Source organism: Ricinus communis, chromosome 10, assembly GCF_019578655.1.
Source record: "Ricinus communis isolate WT05 ecotype wild-type chromosome 10, ASM1957865v1, whole genome shotgun sequence".
Taxonomy (NCBI): domain Eukaryota; kingdom Viridiplantae; phylum Streptophyta; class Magnoliopsida; order Malpighiales; family Euphorbiaceae; genus Ricinus; species Ricinus communis.
The window spans coordinates 7,991,655-8,012,799 of record NC_063265.1 but is presented as its reverse complement, the minus strand read 5'-3'; the positions used below and the strand labels follow the sequence as shown (position 1 = coordinate 8,012,799).

Below are 21,145 nucleotides of genomic sequence, written 5' to 3'. Positions count from 1 at the left end.
AAGACCAAAACTTTAGGTTGTCTTTGAGCCCGGCTCTGGGTCAGTCAGCAATACCAATTTAATTTGATCTTTTATTTTCTTTTTACAAAAACTTTCACGGTTCAACGTATTTAAAAAAAAAGTAACTATTAAAGAAAATTTTGTGACGGTTAAATTTTAAAGGTTTTCTTTTTTCAAAATATTTCTTTTGTGATATTTTTTAAGAATTTTATATATACGATTTCTTTTAGAATTTTGTTAGAAAAAATTATTAAAAGTATACTATAATATATTTGAAGAATTTTTTTTAATTTCTATTATTGCGATTTCAGTTTTTATTTTATGTCTTTTTTATATTTTTAGAATTTCATCAAAACAAATATATTAAAAGTTTTCTTGTAAAATATCGAAAGGATATTATTTTTAATGTATATTATTATAAATTTAAATTGATTTTAGATTATTTTATTTCATAAAAAAATATTAAAAAATACTGAATTATTTTTATTTCAACTTGTATTATTATGAATTTACTTTTCAAAATTCCGTCCTCTAAAAGTATACCTATAAAATACCAATAAGAATCAGTCAAATTATGTATATTTATCGTTTTTATTTTATATCTTTATAATTGATATTTTTGAATTGAATGGTATTACATGTTCATTATAGCAACTAATGTATTTGATGACATGAAGATATATGTTTTAAAAAATATACTATAATATAGAAAAAATATATCAATAGAATTTAAAATACATAAAATATGATTAAAATAAAATTTAAAAATATATATTTAATGATATTAAAAATATACTAGAAAGATACCAATAAAATATTAAAATGATACTATAATGTAGTTCCAGATAAATTATATAAATAAACAATTTTGAAAAGAAAATTGTAAAAAAAGGATCGTAGAAAAAAAAAATCAGCACATTTTCATGTATTTCTATAAATATCCCTTTTTAATTTATAGGAGGCAATAAACGTGGAATACACAACATGGTTAGTTATCATTTTATACTCGTCATAAAAGATGAAATTTCACCTAGTGCAGAAGTGAAGACTTAAATTCAAGACCTCCACCTTTTAAGAACAATCGCTCTTGTCACTTGAATTAGACCTCATATGCTAATTTGATATTTTATATATATATACAAGAAACTACCAATAAATTTTACTTTTATGGCCTAATTTTTTTTTATTATAGCTTAAAATTTAAAATATTTTTGTATATGAGTTTTTTAATGTTATTCTTTTAGTATTATTTTTCTTAACAAAATCATAACAATATTATTTTTATCCTTTATTTATATCCATTTTTTCATTGTCATAAAATTCAAATAGCTGGTATAAATAAAAAAAGTACTATTCTTTTTGGCACTTTTAGATGACTTTTTTAGTTTTATTTTTATTTTTATTTTTACGTATTTTAACTACTTTTTGGTATATTCTTTGCATATTGTTTATATAAATTTGAAATATCTTTTAAAATACATCTCTTTATTGTCATCAAAACACATTAGTTGTTATAAATATATGTAATTCTTTTAATTCATGGATACCAACAAAAAGATACAAAATAAAATAATAAATCTATCTCACTTAGCTAGTTTGACAATGATGCATTATCTTAAAAGCTAAATGATATCTTTTCGATTATTTTTAATATATACTTTTAGTATCCTTTCAATTACGAAGTAAAAAAAGAAAAAGAAAATCACATAACAAAAAGGAAATGGTATAAGCAATTTTTTTTTTATAAAGAAAAGAATATAAACAAAATATCTTTAAAAGAATTGTATAAATAAAAATTAAAAGAAAAACAATGCATGAAATTTCCTCTTTTTAAGTTTTGGGATAATTAGGTGTGAATTATAAGAAAATAGTTTTTTTGAGGTTTAATTGATAGAAAAAGATCTTGTAACTTAAATTTAAGATGAAATTTTTAAATTTTTAATTTCAACAACATATTTTAATATTAATTTCTATAGCTATTGGTGAAATTATCAACTACATATTGGCAAAGTATAAACTATTGCCTCGGTAAAAAGAATAAAGGACTAATCCATATACTCATTATTAGGCTAAATTTTGGCTCTAATATCACTAAAGTCTCTAAATTTTAATTTATTAGACTAAACTCTTTGAACTTTTGAGTTTAATAACACTAAACTTTCTGTCGTCAATTTTCATTAACTACATTAACGGAAAGTTAACGAGGCAGTCCAAGTGTCAATTTAAGAAAATAAAATAAAAGACTACATCATTAAATAGAACATTTCAATTACACATCCCATTTATGCTTTCATCTCTCTCATTTTCCTCTTTTTCTTCTACCTTCCTTTCTCTCTTCTCAAAATTTAATTAAAGAAAAAAGGAATACGTTTATAACTTTGCAATGCATTCCTTTCAAAATTTTAAGTAAATAAATCAAACTTTGCAATTCGTTCTTACCCTTTCTTTTCTAATGTAGCCTCTTTGATCGTTGCTTCTTTCTTTAAAATCACTGCATTAGAATTGGATCCATACTCTCTCTCGACATTGGTGTTGCCAAGGAGGGGGCTGACCACTTCAGCCTCGTCCTTCCACCCTGTGCGTCAGCTAAGAACGAAGATTCTTTTCGTCAGCAGCACCGCCACCATATGGCATGTGATATATGGTCGGCATTGGTTGCACCATCTTGACTCGATGTGGTTGTTATTTGAAGTGTGGTAATTTTAGGTCCAATTACTGATTTGATTGAATAGTGTTATAAATTGAAATTTTAGTGGGTTGTCAACAAAATAAATAAATTAAAATAGGTGTTCAATGTTATGTTAAATTAAGATTTTTTTTTTTGTGTTGTTAATATTAGATAGAAATTTTTTTTTCTTCTAAGAAAATATGGAAAAATCACAATCTTGCAGTTAAAAAAGAAAAGTGTATCGCCGGCGTGTTTTAGTTAATGACGTGGATCTTCTTTTTTTTTTAAATTGACACTTGGATTGGCTCGTCAGTTTTAGGATAATAGAAATTGATGGTAGGGAGTTTAGTGTTTTTAAATTTAAAATTCAGAGAGTTTAGTGTTACAAATTAAAATATGAGGATTTTTAGTGATACAATGGCTAAAATTCAGAGACGTCGAATGTAATTTAGCCCTCACTACTATTATGTTGTTATTTAAGCACACAAGATTACCAAATTCCAACCTTTTTAAAAAAAATTAATTTTATATACTTAAAGTAATATTCTAGTAATTAAATGAGTCAATAATTTTAATATTTACTGTTTATTATTGCTAGAATTTATACCACATTAGTAAATCTAACAAATAATTTTAATAAAGATTAAAATTAAAATTAACCTTAAAATATAGAGATGAAATTGAAGATTTAGTAATAAATACAATAGCGATTAAATCTGTTCTTAATATATAAATAATTTAACTTCGACGTGGATTCTTATTTTTAGCTGAATTATGATAATAAATTTACTACTATACTGAAAACAATTATAAAAGTGGTCTGTTTGATATTCTATTTTTTTTAGAATTAAAAATTAAAATACAAAATATACTTTCGAGTCTTTCTTGCATCTATCACTATTAACAATTGGGACGACAGAGCTTATCAATAAAAATTCAATATTTAACCATATGATTAGAGTAGTGCTTTACTGTATAAAGTGAAATTTAGTTGCAAGTAAACGATACGGAACCGTTTTGAAGTATAAAGATAGTTCATAATATATATATTTTTAAAAAATATAAAATTGTAAAAACATGTTTTTAGCAATCAACGACAACCTCATCAGGCCTGTAAAAAATATCATATAAAACAGGGAAAATTCGTGTTGACATTTAGTTTCCTCAGACTAGCTTGTTAGCAGCAATCATAGTTTGTGAAGCACGTTTTTTGTTTTTGTCTTCATTGTTAGCAAATGGCACAGCACATAAGGGTGTCATTTATTCATCATGGTTTTTGTTTTATTCATGTTTGCTGCCCGCGCATGCAGCTAACCCCTTCCTTTCTTTTCCTATATTGAAAAGAAAGGCCTAATGATACTTGTTCTGAAATTGTTCTCAACACTTGCAACTGCTTTATATAGAAAAAGATGATATTTATATAGTTAGAAGAGTGCAAAAAAGCTACGGTGGATACCCTTAAATATTAGGTCGTGAATGCGAATCCAAACCCAGTTGAATTGGTACCTATTATGAAATTAATACAGTGATCCGTCTAAAAGGATTTTTCACCCCACTGATACTAATAACTAATATATATACTATGTGGCAAATGAAGAAAGAAAATGTAAAAACCGACCCAAAGACTCTGATATTGACTGGGTATATATTTGGTTGGCACCTCACCTCCTAAGATTGATTCGAAATGGTCTCAGCTCAGTTGTGGTTATATTCGGCCAGATATACAAATATTCGCATGAAGAGAAAATAAACTGAAAATAGCAATAAGTCTTGTTTTCTCCACTATATATATTGGGAAGTTAGTTGCACCTTGAAGTTGGCAATTTCATGATTCAAAAAGGATCACAATTTATCTGATAGAGAATTGAAGAGGAAGCAAGCAATAACCAGCACTATATAAAATATATTGCTTACGATTGTAGGCATCCTCCAAAGAGGAAGTTAACCCATCGGCCTCAATGTGCATTTTATAAAGCAATGCTCTGCTCAAGCTTCATTTCTAAGTGTACCTGCCACACTCCCATTTCCCTTTAATTTGCCTATTCACACAGATTCCTCTGTTTCTTTGCTAAACCTCTCTCTCCCTCTGTCTTACCAAACACCTGGATATGGTCTTTGGTGGATACATTTTTGTTCTTCTTATTATTGGTTTTTGATCATGACAATTGTCTTTTGGGTGCAGAACGTCTCATATTTGTACTCACTTGATCTTTATATTTGCGAAGAGTGGGAAATAATTGAGGATAAAACCAAACTATGTCACGTTTATGAATTTGTCAATGTTCCAACTTCATTAGATTTTCCAACTGAGAAAAGAACAAAAAAAAAACCTTACTTGCAATTATTGTTTAATACATGTTATATTTATATAGTGAGAATACATGTTTAGTCTTTTTTATTTATTTATCAATATAAATTTGAAATCATATAAAGTACGTACCATTAGACAGACCACCGCTATATTAATTATATTTTATCTTTTTAAATTATTTTCACATGTCTTAGGCAGTAAACAATAAGAAAAATTATTAAATATTATTTTAACATATTAACTTTTATGATTATTTAACGTTAAATTTTTTGAAAAAAGAAATATCATGCATGGACAATTGGGCAGTTGAGAGAAAACATTTTAAATGTTAGAATAGAAGCCTTAGAAAATAATCCCAATCCAAGGACAAAAATTTGATAAGAAGTGGTCAACTGCGTGGAAAACTTGTTAAATCCATTCACTTAAATCTTAATAAAAGGCTAGCCAGACAATATCTGTTTTTGAACCCTCGGGGGAATTAATTACCTATTTAAAAGACACCGGTTTTTATTATTCTTTTTTCTAAAGCTAGATTTTAGTGTATTTTAATAATTAATTTCAGAAAAAGCAAGTAAGACCTCACTTCTTTTTTACACTAAGGACTACTCTTTAAATACTTTTAATATTAGTGAAGATGAATTAAGATATAATCATTAGTTAAAATGGATTTTTAATATTTTTATATATTTATTAAATAAAAATTATAAAATTAATTTTGCATAAAAAAATTTAAAGAAATTTTGCATAAAAATATATATATTAAAATATTTTACATAAAATTTAATTTAAATTTTATTAATTTTTTAAAGAAATATATAAAAATATTAAAAAGTTAACCAGATATTTCGGATGATGCGGCAAAAACGAGCAAAAGATGGGGCCATGTGTAAGAAACAAAGGCATTTCGTTTTTCTTCTAGGTAATTGGCTACTTCAATTTTCTCTTCTTTCGTCTGTCTAAAAGGAGTTGTACTGGCATTGCCCATCAGCCAATCAACAATGGATATACTCTTAATTAAGATAGTTACTATTGTTATAATCATAAGAATGTATTATCATAAATATCAGTACTTGCCACAGAAGGAATTTTATTTCTAGGTATACCAAACAAAGTTTTTATTTTTTCACTGAGAATATCTAAAGTGAAATAAATGAATGTATCTATAAATCATCACAGGAGGTAATTAAATCAATTTTAATATGGTAAAAGAATTGGCCTCACAATATCAATTTCTGGCAATAAAATCATCAATGATCATCTAATTTCTAAATAGATGATTTTCTTTTTATAATATTGAGGAAAGAACTGTTAGCTTTTTGTAAAGCTCTTCTCTTTTACCCAAAAAATAAATATTGAGGAAAGAACTAGAAATTAACATGGCTGGAACTTTGGAAAATTCTCGTAAAACCACAGTACCAACTTCGTGCAATATGAAAAAGAAAAAAGAAAAGACAGCAATGAGTATATAATGGGTATATAGCTGTGATAATAAAGAAGAGTAACCTTAAAAAATACTCAATAGAAACAACCCAAGAAAGGAAAAACCACATTGGGCCGTTCTGAAAGATGCCATTATGGTTTAGTAGCAAGATTATCAGATATTGTTTTTGTTGTTGGGCAGGCGGAGAAAACCGCAATTAACTATAAAAAACAATGTGTATTATTATAATGATTATGAAAGAGACGTGAGGAGGGAAACTCATCAAAAGGTAATTAGTAAGTAACAAGGCAAAAGATTATAGGATTAATGATGATGATGATAATGGTGGTGGGTTTTTGCTAATTGCTATGTTAGTGGAAGATATGGTTATTGGTGTTAGCTAATAGAGTGGCTTCTAAGACAAGACATATCAATTAATACAAAGCAAAAGGAGAAAAAGCCAGAGTTTTTTTTGGCTTGCTGTGAGACAAATACTAATTAAACATTCTTCTCTGCATTATTCTCATACTTTTCACTCATTTCATCCAAGAAATGAGGCCGGCCTGCAATTGTTGTGCCTCTGTATTGCTTTGACTAAAGGGTAAAAGAACGTTTTGGTTTTTCTGTCTATAGCAGGCGAGTTGGTTTTGTTTTTTTGACATTGGTCTGCAGCTGAGATATTGCAGCCATGGCTGCTTCTTCTTCTTCTTCTTCTTCTTCTTTCCGGTTAGGCCTTTTTTTGTTTCTTGCTTTCTTTAGTTCAAGAATTCATTTCATCTTCTCAGTTACAGACCCTCGTGATGGTAATTGCTCTATCCTCTTTTTTTCTTTTTTTTTTTTCCTTTTCTTTCTTCCTTGTTATGTAGGAAAGTACTATAGACTAATTTTCAAGAGAAACCTCTGGTGGTACCCCCTGTATTCTTGCGAACGTTTTAATTGAAAATGAAAATTTTACATATGCAGCTGCAACACTCCAATCTTTGAAGGATTCATGGTTAAATACTCCTCCAAGTTGGGGTAGTGGCGATCCATGCGGAACACCTTGGGAAGGAGTTACATGCAAGGATTCAAGAGTTACTGCATTGTGAGTATTTCTCAAACTTACCATATTTCTATCCTGAATTCATATCTTGATCCCATCAATCAGGAGTAATTTCTTCTATGATTACCGAATTTATTACAAGATTTAATGACCAGATGAATATTATGTTTCAGGGGGTTATCAACCATGAGCCTTGCAGGGAAGCTTACTGGTGATATTGGAGGATTAACTGAACTTATATCCTTGTAAGTTTCTTTCTCCTTAATTCCTGAAACTAAAAGTACATGACAGGAACGAGATTGCAGTGCATTACCGGTGGTAGTTGTAATTTGAAATAAGACTAATAATTAAGCATCTGGTTGAGGAATTTTTCTATTTAATTGCAGGGACCTGTCGTATAACCCAGAGCTCACAGGATCTTTGACTCCACGATTAGGAGATCTGCGAAACTTGAACATCCTGTAAGATGCTAATAAGTTGCAAATCTCCATTGACCTAATTGTCCAGATACTTTCTTGATTAAATCTGTTCTATTTGTCTTTTCTTGTATCCTTCAGAATCCTTGCTGGCTGTGGTTTCACCGGTAGTATTCCAAATGAGCTAGGAAATCTTGCTGAGTTATCCTTCTTGTAAGAATTGTCAAAATAGGAAAACCATTTTATGTTTCCTGCTTTCTTCACTTTTTTCTCAATATATCCTTCTTCACAGGGCCCTGAACTCAAACAACTTGACTGGTATTATCCCACCTTCTTTGGGTAAGCTCTCCAATGTCTACTGGCTGGACCTGGCAGACAATGAATTGACAGGACCTATCCCAATTTCAACACCTGCCACCCCGGGCTTGGACCAGCTTAAAAAGGCTAAGCACTTGTGAGTATTACTTCCCAATCCTCTCCTTGAGGATAAACCAACTGTGCTATTACATGCCATTAGGCAGATGCATATTGCACAAAATAATAGCTAAATTTTGTGTGGTTGCAGCCATTTCAACAAGAACCAACTTTCAGGTCCCATTCCCTCTCAACTTTTCAGCTATGATATGGTACTGATACACGTGTAAGTTGACGACCATTAACAGGCAATAGGTTTTTGTTTTGCTTTTGTTTCCCTTTAAGCTTCTAAAATGCTGGTGATTCAATGGCAGATTGTTTGATGGAAATCAACTCAATGGAACTATCCCATCCACAGTAGGACAAGTTCAGACCCTTGAGGTTCTGTGAGTAAAATCAGCCTCACTTTTTATTATTCATTGACTAATTGTTTTCTCCAAGTTATTTGATATTAAATGAATTTAATGGGATTCTGACTATTCTGATTGACTACAGTCGACTCGATAGAAATGCGCTTACAGGAAGAGTCCCAACAAATTTGAACAATCTTACAAGCCTCATTGAACTGTAAGTACTATGGCATATATTTTGAAACAGTTCGTGTATAATCAATTTCTCCCTCAATCTCCTATGTTTTGTTTCAGGAATTTAGCGCACAATCAGCTGACAGGCCCTTTACCAAACTTAACTGAAATGAATAGCCTCAATTATTTGTAAGTTCATTTTTCTGGAAGTTAAAACACTAAAGTCACTTCAGCTTATTCTGTTTCTTGTCAACAAATTTCGATGGGTGAATGAAATTCACAGGGACCTTAGCAACAACTCTTTCTTGACATCAGAAGCTCCTGCATGGTTCTCAACCTTACCATCCCTGACCACATTGTAAGTCATCAGTATGTCAGAAATGAAAACTCTATAAAACTTGTGAGTATATTCTACAGTCTCATTCAGAAACTCCATGATTGGTCTTCAGGGTTTTAGAACACGGATCACTTCAAGGGCCTTTGCCATCAAAAATCCTCAGCTTCCAGCAGATACAGCAAGTGTGAGTTTTAGTTTTGAATACAGAATACCAATTTGAGTATCCAACAGAAAGTTTTAAGAAACAGAAATTTGAAGATTCATTCTTCTGGTACCTTGGCAGGTTACTGAAAAACAATGCATTCAGTGGTCAACTAGACATGGGTGAAAGCCTTGGTCCACAACTTCAACTTGTTGATCTGCAGAATAACAACATTTCCTCTGTAACACTGACTGCTGATTACACAAATACACTAATGTGAGAAATTTCATGGACCTGAAATTTGGCTTTAAAATGTAGCGTCTGTCTTTCGCATACCATGACTTCTTATATTTCAACATCTTGTTCTCAGACTTGTAGGAAACCCAGTGTGCAATGCTCTCTCAAATACTAATTACTGCCAACTCCAACAGCCAAGCACAAAGCCTTACTCCACTAGTCTGGCTAACTGTGGAAATACACAATGTCCTGTTGGACAGAAGCTCAGTCCTCAGAGTTGCGAATGCGCCTATCCATATCAAGGGACAATGTACTTCAGAGCACCTTCCTTCAAGGACTTGACCAATGCAAATATTTTTCATTCACTAGAGATGACACTTTGGACAAAATTGGAGCTTACTCCTGGTTCAGTTTTTATCCAGAACCCCTTTTTCAACGTTGACGACTATCTGCAGGTGGAACTTGCTCTATTTCCCCCAACTGGGATATATTTCAATAGGTCTGAGGTTATAAAGATTGGGTTTTACTTGAGTAACCAAACGTACAAGCCTCCTAAAGATTTTGGACCCTATCTTTTCATCGCATCTCCTTATCCTTTTCCAGGTAACTTATGTCACATCTTTAGTTATGAATTGTGAATTGTGTGCTACCACTTAAAACTTTATTACATTGATGAGAAACACAAACATGTTTCAGATGGACATAAAGGAAAGTCTATCAGCTCTGGTGCAATTGCTGGGATAGGTGTTGGCTGTGCCCTTCTAGTTCTTAGCCTTTTTGGAGTAGGCATATATGCTATTCGACAAAAGAAGCGTGCAGAAAAGGCCCTCGGTTTAAGTAGACCATTTGGTAAAATAATTCTTGTTTTGCAATAATGTAGGCATCAGCAAGCAGGATGACATATATGATAGGCTAATTTACTATGTGTTTCAGCATCTTGGGCTCCAAGTGGCAAAGATAGTGGAGGTGCACCACAATTGAAGGGAGCAAGATGGTTTTCTTATGATGAACTTAAAAAGTGCACTAACAACTTCTCTGAAAGTAATGAGATAGGTTCTGGAGGCTATGGAAAGGTAATTCTCCAAGATTTATTTTGGTCATGATTAATGAAATTTGCTCTGATTTACTGATGTGATGGATCACATTTTACTTTTTCTCTCCAGGTTTATAGAGGATTGCTTGCTGAAGGACACATAGTGGCAATCAAAAGAGCCCAGCAAGGATCAATGCAAGGTGGGCTCGAGTTCAAAACTGAAATTGAGCTGCTATCAAGAGTACATCACAAGAACCTTGTAGGCCTTGTTGGTTTTTGTTTTGAACAAGGAGAACAGATGCTGGTGTATGAATATATGGCCAATGGAACACTCAGGGAGAGCCTGTCAGGTATGTGCACTTACTATTCAACTATGTATTCAAATGTACAATGTTTGGCATTTAACAGAAAATTATTTGACAAAAAGAAATGCATTGCAGGAAGGAGTGGTATTCACCTTGATTGGAAAAGGAGACTGCGCATTGCTCTTGGCTCGGCTAGAGGGCTAACGTACTTGCACGAGCTTGCAGATCCTCCTATAATTCACAGAGATGTTAAGTCCACCAATATTCTGCTGGACGAAAATCTAACTGCAAAAGTTGCAGATTTTGGTCTGTCTAAGCTAGTATCAGACAGTACTAAAGGGCATGTTTCAACTCAAGTTAAGGGCACCCTGGTGAGTAATTGCAACATTAACAGGATTATAATAATATGTCCATCAGTACTTAGTTTGATAATTCTTGTGTACAAAAATGAAATTCATTTTGCAGGGTTATCTGGATCCCGAATACTACATGACTCAACAATTAACAGAAAAGAGTGATGTGTACAGCTTCGGAGTAGTAATGCTTGAGCTAGTAACAGCTAAACAGCCAATTGAGAAAGGGAAGTACATTGTTCGCGAAGTGAGAATGGCGATGGACAGGAATGACGAAGAACATTATGGATTAAAAGAAACAATGGATCCTGTCATTAGAAACGCAGGTAATCTTGTTGGGTTCGAAAAGTTCTTGGAATTAGCAATGCAATGTGTAGAAGAATCAGCAGCAGAACGTCCAACAATGGGTGAAGTAGTAAAGGCAATAGAAACCATATTACAAAATGATGGAATGAACACAAATTCAACGTCAGCTTCTTCTTCTGCAACTGATTTTGGAGCTTCAAGAAATACATCGAGGCACCCTTATAATAACAATAATAACAACAACAACAATAATAATAATAATAATAATAATAATGATCATCTGCCTAAGAAAGATGTGAATGACTTCAATGCCTTTGATTACAGTGGAGGATACTCACTTCCAGCCAAAGTAGAGCCCAAGTAACACCATGACTATCTTCTATATAATTTTTCCAATACAAAATCTTTCTTATAGGCAATTTATATATATAATATATATTATAAGATCGTTCTTGATTAGAGTTTTTGGTCAGTTTTTTTTTTTTGTCTAATTAAAATGGCTCTGTTAGGATTTATCTGATAAAGAACATGCAGGAGTGAGTGTGAGATTTGTGTTGTAACTAAAATTCTGAGATTATTATCTTGAGAAACCCCAATGAGAATATTCAAATGTAACTTGAAATTCCTTCTTTTTTTCTTTTTTCTTTTTGGTTCATCTTTTACCTGCAGAAAATCTGGATAGAGGAAGCTGGTGTCGCTATTCAGTACTCTGCTCCTTGTTCAGATTTTAGATGGATGTTATTAGTATTTTCCTCTTTTTTTTTTTTTTTTTTTCTTGTGATTATCATCAGTCTCTCCTCTTTATTATTATTATTTATTTTCCAGAGGATAACCATATATAATCTTTATAGCTTTCAATGTAAATCTGGTACATTTTTTTACTTTTGATAACTGAGTTATTCAGAACTTGCTAGGTAAATTTAAATAATTCTTTTTAATATTTCTTGAATAATTGTTATTTTATGATTTTCTTTTTCGTTTTTAATCAAAACCAAATGATCCAAATAACCGGTCAAAACTTCAACTCTTGCCGACAAATATAACATTAAAATCATAAGTTATAACAATAAAAAAATGAAATCTTGCTCTGTAATACTGTGTGTGTGTGTGTGTGTGTATACATAACTAAGGTAAAACCTTGTAATATTGGTCGAAAAAGATTAACACAAAGTTGAAATCAATATCGATCAAATCCCAGTGAATAATCTTAAAAGATAGTTAAATAATTATAAAAGAAATCATATAAAATTTATTTTATTATTAGAAATTGATTCAAATTATTGGAAATCATATAAATTTATTTGTTTGGTTTAAGAATGAAAAGGGGCTCCCGTGGAAAGCAAGGAGCTTACATGTCATCATATATACATACATACACGTATTATAATAAGAAACACTATAAAGCAAAAGGCACCTGCTTTAATTATGAAAGATGTATTACTCGGCATTTTATAATTATGTAAATATTGAAAAGAAAATTAATGAATATAAAAAAGCAAGTAATTTGTAAAAACAAATGAATTAACTGGGGTGCTGCGATGTGCAAATCTCCAACTGTAAAATAACTGGAAGAGGTAGAGTTTGCGTAGGTAAAAGATGCCTATGAATCAAATCCAAAGAAATAAATGTAAATTAATAGTAGAGACTTATTATTATTATTATTATTATTGTTAACTCTCTACAATACACACAGACTGCTCTCTCAAATCTACTTCACTCTGCTATCTTAACCTTCACTCTTTTTCTCTTCCTTTTCCATTTTCCATTTTCCATTTCCATTTCCATTTCTGAATCTCAAAATATTTCGCTCATTTCCTCTCTTGCGGCTCGATTTCAGTAGCCTCTCGGAGAATATTAATTACCGGAACAGCAGGAGGAGGAGTACGGCGGAGGAGGAGGAAGGGAAATGAAAGGCGGTACGGGGGTTTATCAAGGGAAAAGGCGATGGAGATTTTTAGCCGTAGGAGTGCTTTTTCTCGTTGTTCTTTCTATGCTTGTTCCTCTCGTTTTTTTACTTGGTCTTCATAACGGCTTTCACACGACTGGTACATTATTTATTTATTTTTAATTTCCTCTTTCTAGATTTAGATCCGTTTCTTAATTTATTGTATTTATTCCTTTTCAATTGTTAGATCCATACCGAACTACGTTGAGAATGTAGATCTCTTGTTTTTGCTGTTTTGCTTTTATTTTATTTTTTTGTATTTTTATGTGTTAAATAATCTAATTTTCATTTTCTTCTTGTTTCGCCTACTTCCTAAAGGATACGCCTCTGATCATTCAAGTTCGAGTTCTGATTCTCCGGTATGTATTTTTCACTTTTCAGTGTTTTTCATTGTTTATTTCTGAATCAATGCTAAGCATTATAAACTTTGAGGATTTCCAGTGTTTTATGAAAATTCAGACTGCAACTTTTCTATTTCTTCGTAATTATTATCTCTTTCACTTGCCTTTAATTTGTTTTCTTGTAGAAGGAACACAATGTACCGAAAATTTTAAATCATTTTCTGCCGAACCTTCCAATTGAAGAGGTTTGCAGTAAATTCTTTCTTATTGGTTGCTTCTTGTACTGTTAAGTAGCGGTCAGTAATTATTTTAATTTGGCCGAAATGCTTAAGATGAACAAGTAGTGGTTTTTTTCCCAATAAGTGGATAAACAAAAAAAAAAAAAAAGTATATTATATAAGAGGACATTAAATGTGCTTATTACCAGATAATCAAATAGAGATTAAGTAGGGTTTTGAATATGTAAAGTTATGGATAATAGTGTTTTGGTTACTGTGTGTTTAGAGTGTCTGTTTTTATGGATAATAGTGTTATGGTTACTGTGTGTTTAGAGTGTCTGTTTTATTGAACTTGCTGAGAGTTCTTTGAAAGTTCATCTTTTAGTGTATGAGTGCAATGCACCACATTGTACAACATGCAATAAAACGCCACACAATTTTTCTGTTTCAAATTATCATTAGAAAAGATTAGGTATATTTGTTATTTTATATTCAATTGTTCTATTCCAGATGTGATGCATAAATGATTCTCTTATCTTTCACTTCGATTAGCTTTCATGGCAATGTTGTAGATGATTGTAATATAATGCATCTATGGTCTCTATTGAATCTCTATAGCATATGCTTATTTAATCTTATCATATTTTGTAATATATGGACTATTTGATATAGCATGTGAATTTTGTGAAACTTTTAGTTTGTTTTTCCTAATTCTGAATGACTTGATAGATAACAAGTTAAGAAATACCTGTAGCATCCTTTGACCTCCTGTATTAGTATGTTGTAGAAATACTGATTCTTGCATCTTATTTTAATTGCTTCATCTACTGAGCATCTTAGAAATTCAAAGCTTGGTGTATTTGTCAAACATTTCTATGATCATCAAGTTAAGAATTTTTAACCTGTTAAATTAAGGGCAAACTGTCTGTGATCCTATTAACTGTTAGCATTACGGGACATACAATTATAATTTTATATGTAGAGTTATTATTAGCAATTTATTATACACATTGAAAGGAAGAATTTTAAAGATGATATTAAACAACCGTCAAATAGTTTTTGGTAAAAAGTAATAATATTTTATTCCCTTTCAAAAAAATTTAGTGGAAAGTTTCTTTGGATAACATCTAATACAGAAATCTCAACACTCAGCAGTGTTGTGCTTTTTAAAATTTTTTTGTGATGGCTACACCATACTAGCCCCACCATCCTTCAATAGTATTCCTTCATCTTACTCACCCCTCTGTTTCTTCTTCCTCTACCTCACGTATCTTTGCTTCTTCTTGTTTTCTTTTTTTTGTTAAAAAAATTTATAGTGCTTCACAAATATTAGTGGTATCCATTTTGCACCCACTGCCATACATTATCATAAGATCTCAAGTCCAAGCATTTTCCTACTGTTATGCCGAATAGTTGCTTGCCTGCTGTAAGTGTATTGATGCAAATTTGAACTTTCATTTGCAGCTAAGGATCTTATTTAAATGTTAGTATAAAATATTTTTTTATTGGCTTCTCTGATCTAATGAGAACTAATACATGTGGAGGCTTTCTTCTTATGGTACCTGTAGTATCAGCTTAAATATTATTTCTAGCATGTAATGTTGTGCATGACCAGCATGTTTTCTTTTATTTGTTTCTCAGGATTCTATTGAAAGCCATGCAAATGAAGAAAGAAACTTAACTAGCAATACAAACTCAAACCATGACAGCCAATCACACCCAGAAGGTCTTGTTGACCTTGTTCTTATAAAGATTTTATATGGATTGTTGTTTTTGAATTTAAAGATTTACATCTTTTTTTTCAAACTCTTAACAGATGCTCCTGCGCCACCTCATTCTTTGCCACCACCACCTGCTGATGGAAATGTATGCATGCAATTGAGCTGTTTAGTGAAAAGTTAGTTTATCAGTTGTGTTGCTTTTTAAGTCTAAGTTTCTATTTGTCTCTTAATATTATGTCGCAGAATAACAATCCTCAAACGGCAGACAAAACTAAATTCAACAGAAGTATAGTTGATGAAAGTGAAAAATTATGTGAGCTGAGATATGGGAGCTATTGCTTATGGCGTGAACAACACAGAGAAGATATGAAGGATTCTATGGTCAAGAAATTAAAAGATAGGCTTTTTGTAGCTAGATCATATTATCCTAGCATCGCCAAACTCCCTGGACAAAGCCAGTTAACTCAAGAGCTAAAGCAATGCATTCAAGAACTGGAGCGTGTTTTTAGTGAAAGTACAACAGATGCTGATCTTAAACCATCGTAAGTGTTTGCAATTATTTTTATGATGTTTTTATCCTCTCATTATGGTACCTGTTAATGGTTTTGCATTAGGTAGCAATTCAAGAAGGATATTGATATTGCCATTTTAAAATTAATGTTCCTAATTTATCATGATGCATTTGTTTGTTTTACTGGAGTTAAAGTTGTTTTGTTAAAATGTTTTTATTGTGTTTTTGGTTGAGATAACCATCCATAAATTTAGTTAGTTTTTCTATTTTCACAAGATAAATTTCAATCAGATAACTCCACAACAGGGGAAAATCTCCTTTTTTTTGAACTGTAACGTCAGTGGCTCAATGTTATTCTGCAGTAAGATTGGAGTGTTAGTGGTTTTTTTCCTTAAATATCTCAAGTTTATAAGAGTGGCCACTTTTGTTGAAAAAATGCTGAGGATAGAACTGTCTTGGTTGCCACTTGGTGGACCCTCCTTAGAGAGAACTAGCTTCAGGGTTGTGTTTAAGCTGTCCTGCCTATGCATATGTTTTTGTGTTTTGACAGGAAAAGTGAATTTAAGTGGATGAAAATTGCAAATGTGTTGTTCTAAGCTATTTTCACTGTTATCTTACATTCCTTTTCTAATGGCTATTATCATTCAATCTTTAAGTCCTCCCTTGAGAACCTGTTGTGTTTTTGCCGTAGCTGTTGCACATGGTAAAGCCATCTTACTAAGTTTGTTGGTCAGGGCTTATTGTGGCAATTAAATGATTAATTCTAGGCTGTCTTTTCTTTTTTGCATCTGTGTGTTTTTCCTTTTTGTTTTTAGTTTTACAACCAGAGAAGAAGCTTTTCTTCTCACAAGCTGTTATGACAAGTATCATTAAGGATGTGACATGTAACAGCACATCTTCCTCCATGGACCATTGAAAACAAAGCATTTACAACAAAATTATCTGCAAGTAGTTTGCGGAATCTATTTCCTCAAGATCTTTAGTTGATAGATCATTCAGGTAGCTTTATTTTAGAGGTTATTGAGGTTCTCGTACTTGTTTGGTTGGCCTTTTCTCTTGTGGTAGATAATTAAAGTTGTCTGTTGATTTGTCTCAGTTACCACATCTAATACTCGCGCCATGAGTTTTCACAGTTTTTGCCCAAATTATATTAATCGTTATTGCCTGTTGATCAGAATTCAGAAGACGTCAGAGAGGATGGAAGTTGCAATAGCTAAATCGAAAAAATTCCCAGTGGAATGTCATAATGTTGCAAGAAAATTGGGACAGATACTTGAAATCACTGAGGATGAAGCTCACTTTCACATGAGGCAGAGTGCATTCCTCTATCAGCTTGCAGTCCAGACCATGCCAAAAAGTCTCCACTGCCTGTCCATGAAACTGACTGTGGAATATTTCAATTCTGCTTTACGTGATATGGAGCTCCCTCCATCTGAGAAATTTTCTGATCCTACATTGCATCACTATGTTATGTTCTCCAATAATATACTTGCATCTTCAGTTGTAATTAACTCAACTGTTACACATACAAGAGTGAGTTTCTAGTATTCTTCTATGCACTTTTCTCTATTAGATGCCTGTTAATTCTGATATTGATCCTAATGGGTTATTTGGCATGTTGCAGGATAGTGGGAATATGGTTTTCCATGTGCTGACAGATGAACAGAATTATTTTGGAATGAAGTTATGGTTCTTTAGAAATACTTACAGGGAAGCTGCTATTCAAGTGTTGAACATTGAACACCTTGACCTAGACTATCATGATAAGGCAGCTTTGTTAAGCATGTCCTTACCTGTGGAGTTTCGTGTTTCTTTTCACAGTGTTGATAATCCATCTTCGACAAGTTTAAAAACAGAATACATATCTGTTTTTTCTCATGCTCACTATCTTCTTCCTTACATATTCCAGAACTTGAAGAAAGTTGTGGTTCTGGATGATGATGTTGTTATTCAGCGAGACTTATCCGATTTATGGAATATCAACTTGGGAGGCAAAGTAAATGGTGCTTTGCAGTTATGTTCTGTACGGTTGGGTCAGCTTACCAGATATTTGGGTGATAATATTTTTGATAAGAATTCATGTCTTTGGATGTCTGGGTTAAATATAATTGATCTTGCCAGGTGGAGAGAACTGGATCTGACCGAAACTTACCGGAAATTGGGACAGCTGGTGACTGAAAATAACTTATTCATGTGCAGTTTTGATTTTGTTATAGTTCTTATAATTTTCGTGACTAATTAGTTGCACAGCTTTAATAGCCTTTAATTAGGACACATAAATTTGATTTAGATTTTGCATTTTTCATTTTAGTTTATTGAATCATTAAAGAACTTATCAGTGACTTGTATTCTCAATTTGGTTCTTTTGCCTCTTTTATGGAAACCAGGTTACCAAGCTGACAGAATCAATTGAAGGTGCTGCATTGACTGCAAGCTTGCTTACATTTGACGACCAGATATTTGCTCTTGACAAAGTATGGGTATTGTCAGGATTGGGTCATGATCGCGAGTTGAATGCGCAAGACATTAAGAATGCTGCAGTACTGCACTATAATGGAAAAATGAAACCATGGCTGGAGTTAGGAATCCCGAAGTATAAACATTATTGGAAAAGTTATCTAAACGGAGATGATCAATTCCTGAGCCAGTGCAATGTAAATCAATGACAAGTTGGTGGTGGAGTTGCCATAGTTTCTGGAAATCTAGGCTCAAGAAGCACTGTAGATGTTAATTTCTTTGGTGCTGAGAATTTTTCTTCAAGCTGGGTTACCCAAGTAATATACCCTTCTGGTTTTTTTTGGCAAATAAAGAAAAGGCTTCTATATGGTCCTAGTAGCAAAGCAGGGGGGACAAAATCCTTTTGGGAGAGCTTACAGTTGATAGGCCTGGAGGATTTGGTGTATGGAAAGTGATTTATCGATTAAGGAATGAAGGAAGAAACTTCATTCTCTACAGTGGCAAGCGAATGCTTTTATAAGTAGAATAATTTATATGTACAAGGAAAAGGTGCGACAGTAGGTTTATATTCAACAAGTTGGAAGCCATTCGAGATGTAAATGATGGATGAGGAAGCAAGTAGTCTTTTGATTGCCATAGTAAAGTTGATTCTTTTTCTCAGGTTCTCTATTATTTGATTTAGAACAGTGATTTATTTGTTTCCATTAATGAGAAATTTAGTGGCTACTCTTTACATTTTGTACCAATCTAAATCATAAGTTTCTTCCTTTTTCTGTTGAATAGTTTTATTTTATTTTATCTTTTTATCCTAAAGGTTTTCTTGTCAATTTCGCATTGGTTGCAAAATTGCAATTGGACCAGCTAAGTGATGAGAAACCCACTTGGTTCTTCATATTTGCCATAATGTGGTCCAGTTGGGGGTGATGTGAAATGGTGTCGTTTGAATTGCGGATCTGGGTGAAATTAGGGTTCCTGAGACCAAAGCCCAAAAGTTGTAAATGCTCAGGTTTTAATGAAGATATATATATAAAAAGAAAATTGTAAATTTGTTTTCTCTCTTTACAATAATTTTTTTTTATAATTTCTAAGTTATTTATTTAAATTGTAGTGAGTTCAAAAATTTAAATAAAAAAATTATGAAAAAGATAATAATTATATGAGTATTTAAAAAGTGCATTAACTATTCTAAAAAGATATATATTAATTAGTATTAAAAGTATTATAATTTTATATTTAACTATTTAATTATTTTAAATTATTCTTCTCTCTATTATCATAGGAATTATTTTAAAATATTTAATCCGCTTTTTAGTATTATATATTTAATCTAATTTTTGTAAAAAATCTCTATAATTTTTTCTTATTTATTTAATTATTTCGAAGTCTTTTCCTTACTCTTTTTCATAAGAATTATGTCAAAATTTTTAATATATTTTTTTAATTTAAATTTTACATATTTTTTGTTTGATTTTAAAAAAAAATCTAATTTCATATTTTAATATAAAAATTTATATATGTATGTAAATAACTTATAATTAATAAACCATTGCATCCATGTTAATGTCTAATTCACATATATACTTTATGGCTAAATACATAAATGGATTTTTGAACTTATTTCGTTTTGCAATTGGCTCTTCAAACTCAATTTTGATTTAATTCAACTTCTTAACTTTATAAGTTGTTATTTTTAACCCCTACACTAATGGTAGTAATAAAAAATTAATATTCTCACTAACAACTTTATTTATTATTGGCAAAATACATAACTAAACTATTAAACTTATCTTATTTTCATAATTGATCCCTTAAACTCAACTTTGATTCAATTGCGTATATGAATCTCACGAGTTGTTATATTTAAATCCTTCACAGACAGAAGTTAAGCGCTTTGGATTAACTTACTGCGAAAAGTGTGTTCCATTAATTTTAATGTATTATTTATTGTACATTGAAATTATTTTATTAATTTATAAAATAAAATAAAATATATTTTCAAAATGATTGAAATAAATCATTGTAATCCTTCAACTTTTTTTTTATCAAGTTCTTTTTATTTTCACAGGCTATGCCGACACTAGTAACCATAGCAATGAAATATTTAACAGATATAAAATAAATAATTTTTTTTAGAACTAAAACTCCTTATTTTACTTTTTTATTTTATTTACTTATTTTAAAATTTTTAATATATTATTATTATATTCAAATTTATGCATTTTTTAGATGGCATAAATCACATGCTCTTAATGTTTGTGAGTGAAGAATTTAAAAATAACAACCAGTAAAGTTGAGAGGTCCAATTGAATAAAAATTGAGTTTGGGGTCCAATCACAAAAATAAATCAAATTCAGGGCCATTTATATATTTATCCATTATTTTATATTTTTTATATATTATCATTTTATTTAAATTTATACGTTTTTAGATGACGTAAAATATAC

General features: G+C 31.2%; 2 protein-coding genes across 4 annotated transcripts; both read left to right on the top strand.

Annotated features, from left to right (window-relative positions):
* The first annotated feature begins 6,551 nt into the window (after window positions 1-6,551).
* On the top strand, window positions 6,552-12,139 carry LOC8283043 (leucine-rich repeat receptor protein kinase HPCA1). The gene is made up of 19 exons (XM_002519939.4): window positions 6,552-7,202; window positions 7,363-7,483; window positions 7,615-7,686; window positions 7,828-7,902; window positions 7,999-8,070; window positions 8,150-8,311; window positions 8,423-8,497; window positions 8,586-8,657; window positions 8,767-8,838; window positions 8,916-8,984; window positions 9,079-9,153; window positions 9,245-9,316; window positions 9,416-9,550; window positions 9,645-10,114; window positions 10,208-10,360; window positions 10,445-10,584; window positions 10,675-10,894; window positions 10,985-11,220; window positions 11,315-12,139. Exons 1-19 carry the CDS (start codon window positions 7,088-7,090, stop codon window positions 11,870-11,872), a joined length of 2,964 nt encoding a protein of 987 aa, XP_002519985.2. The 5' UTR covers window positions 6,552-7,087; the 3' UTR covers window positions 11,873-12,139.
* A 957-nt stretch (window positions 12,140-13,096) lies between these two features.
* LOC8283042 (probable galacturonosyltransferase 7) lies at window positions 13,097-19,481 on the top strand. 3 transcript variants are annotated; one of them, XM_025157491.2, is made up of 9 exons: window positions 13,097-13,553; window positions 13,772-13,812; window positions 13,980-14,039; window positions 15,654-15,738; window positions 15,829-15,878; window positions 15,977-16,275; window positions 17,420-17,777; window positions 17,869-18,437; window positions 18,632-18,792. In XM_025157491.2, the coding sequence occupies exons 1-9, from the start codon at window positions 13,415-13,417 to the stop codon at window positions 18,642-18,644; spliced, it is 1,614 nt and encodes a 537-aa protein (XP_025013259.1). In that variant the 5' UTR covers window positions 13,097-13,414; the 3' UTR covers window positions 18,645-18,792. The 3 variants fall into 3 exon arrangements, with proteins under 3 accessions (XP_025013259.1, XP_015575206.1, XP_015575207.1); XM_015719720.3 differs by having other exon boundaries at window positions 13,100-13,553; window positions 17,869-18,414; window positions 18,632-19,481; XM_015719721.3 differs by lacking the exon at window positions 13,980-14,039 and having other exon boundaries at window positions 13,105-13,553; window positions 17,869-18,414; window positions 18,632-19,481.
* Window positions 19,482-21,145: the final 1,664 nt, after the last annotated feature.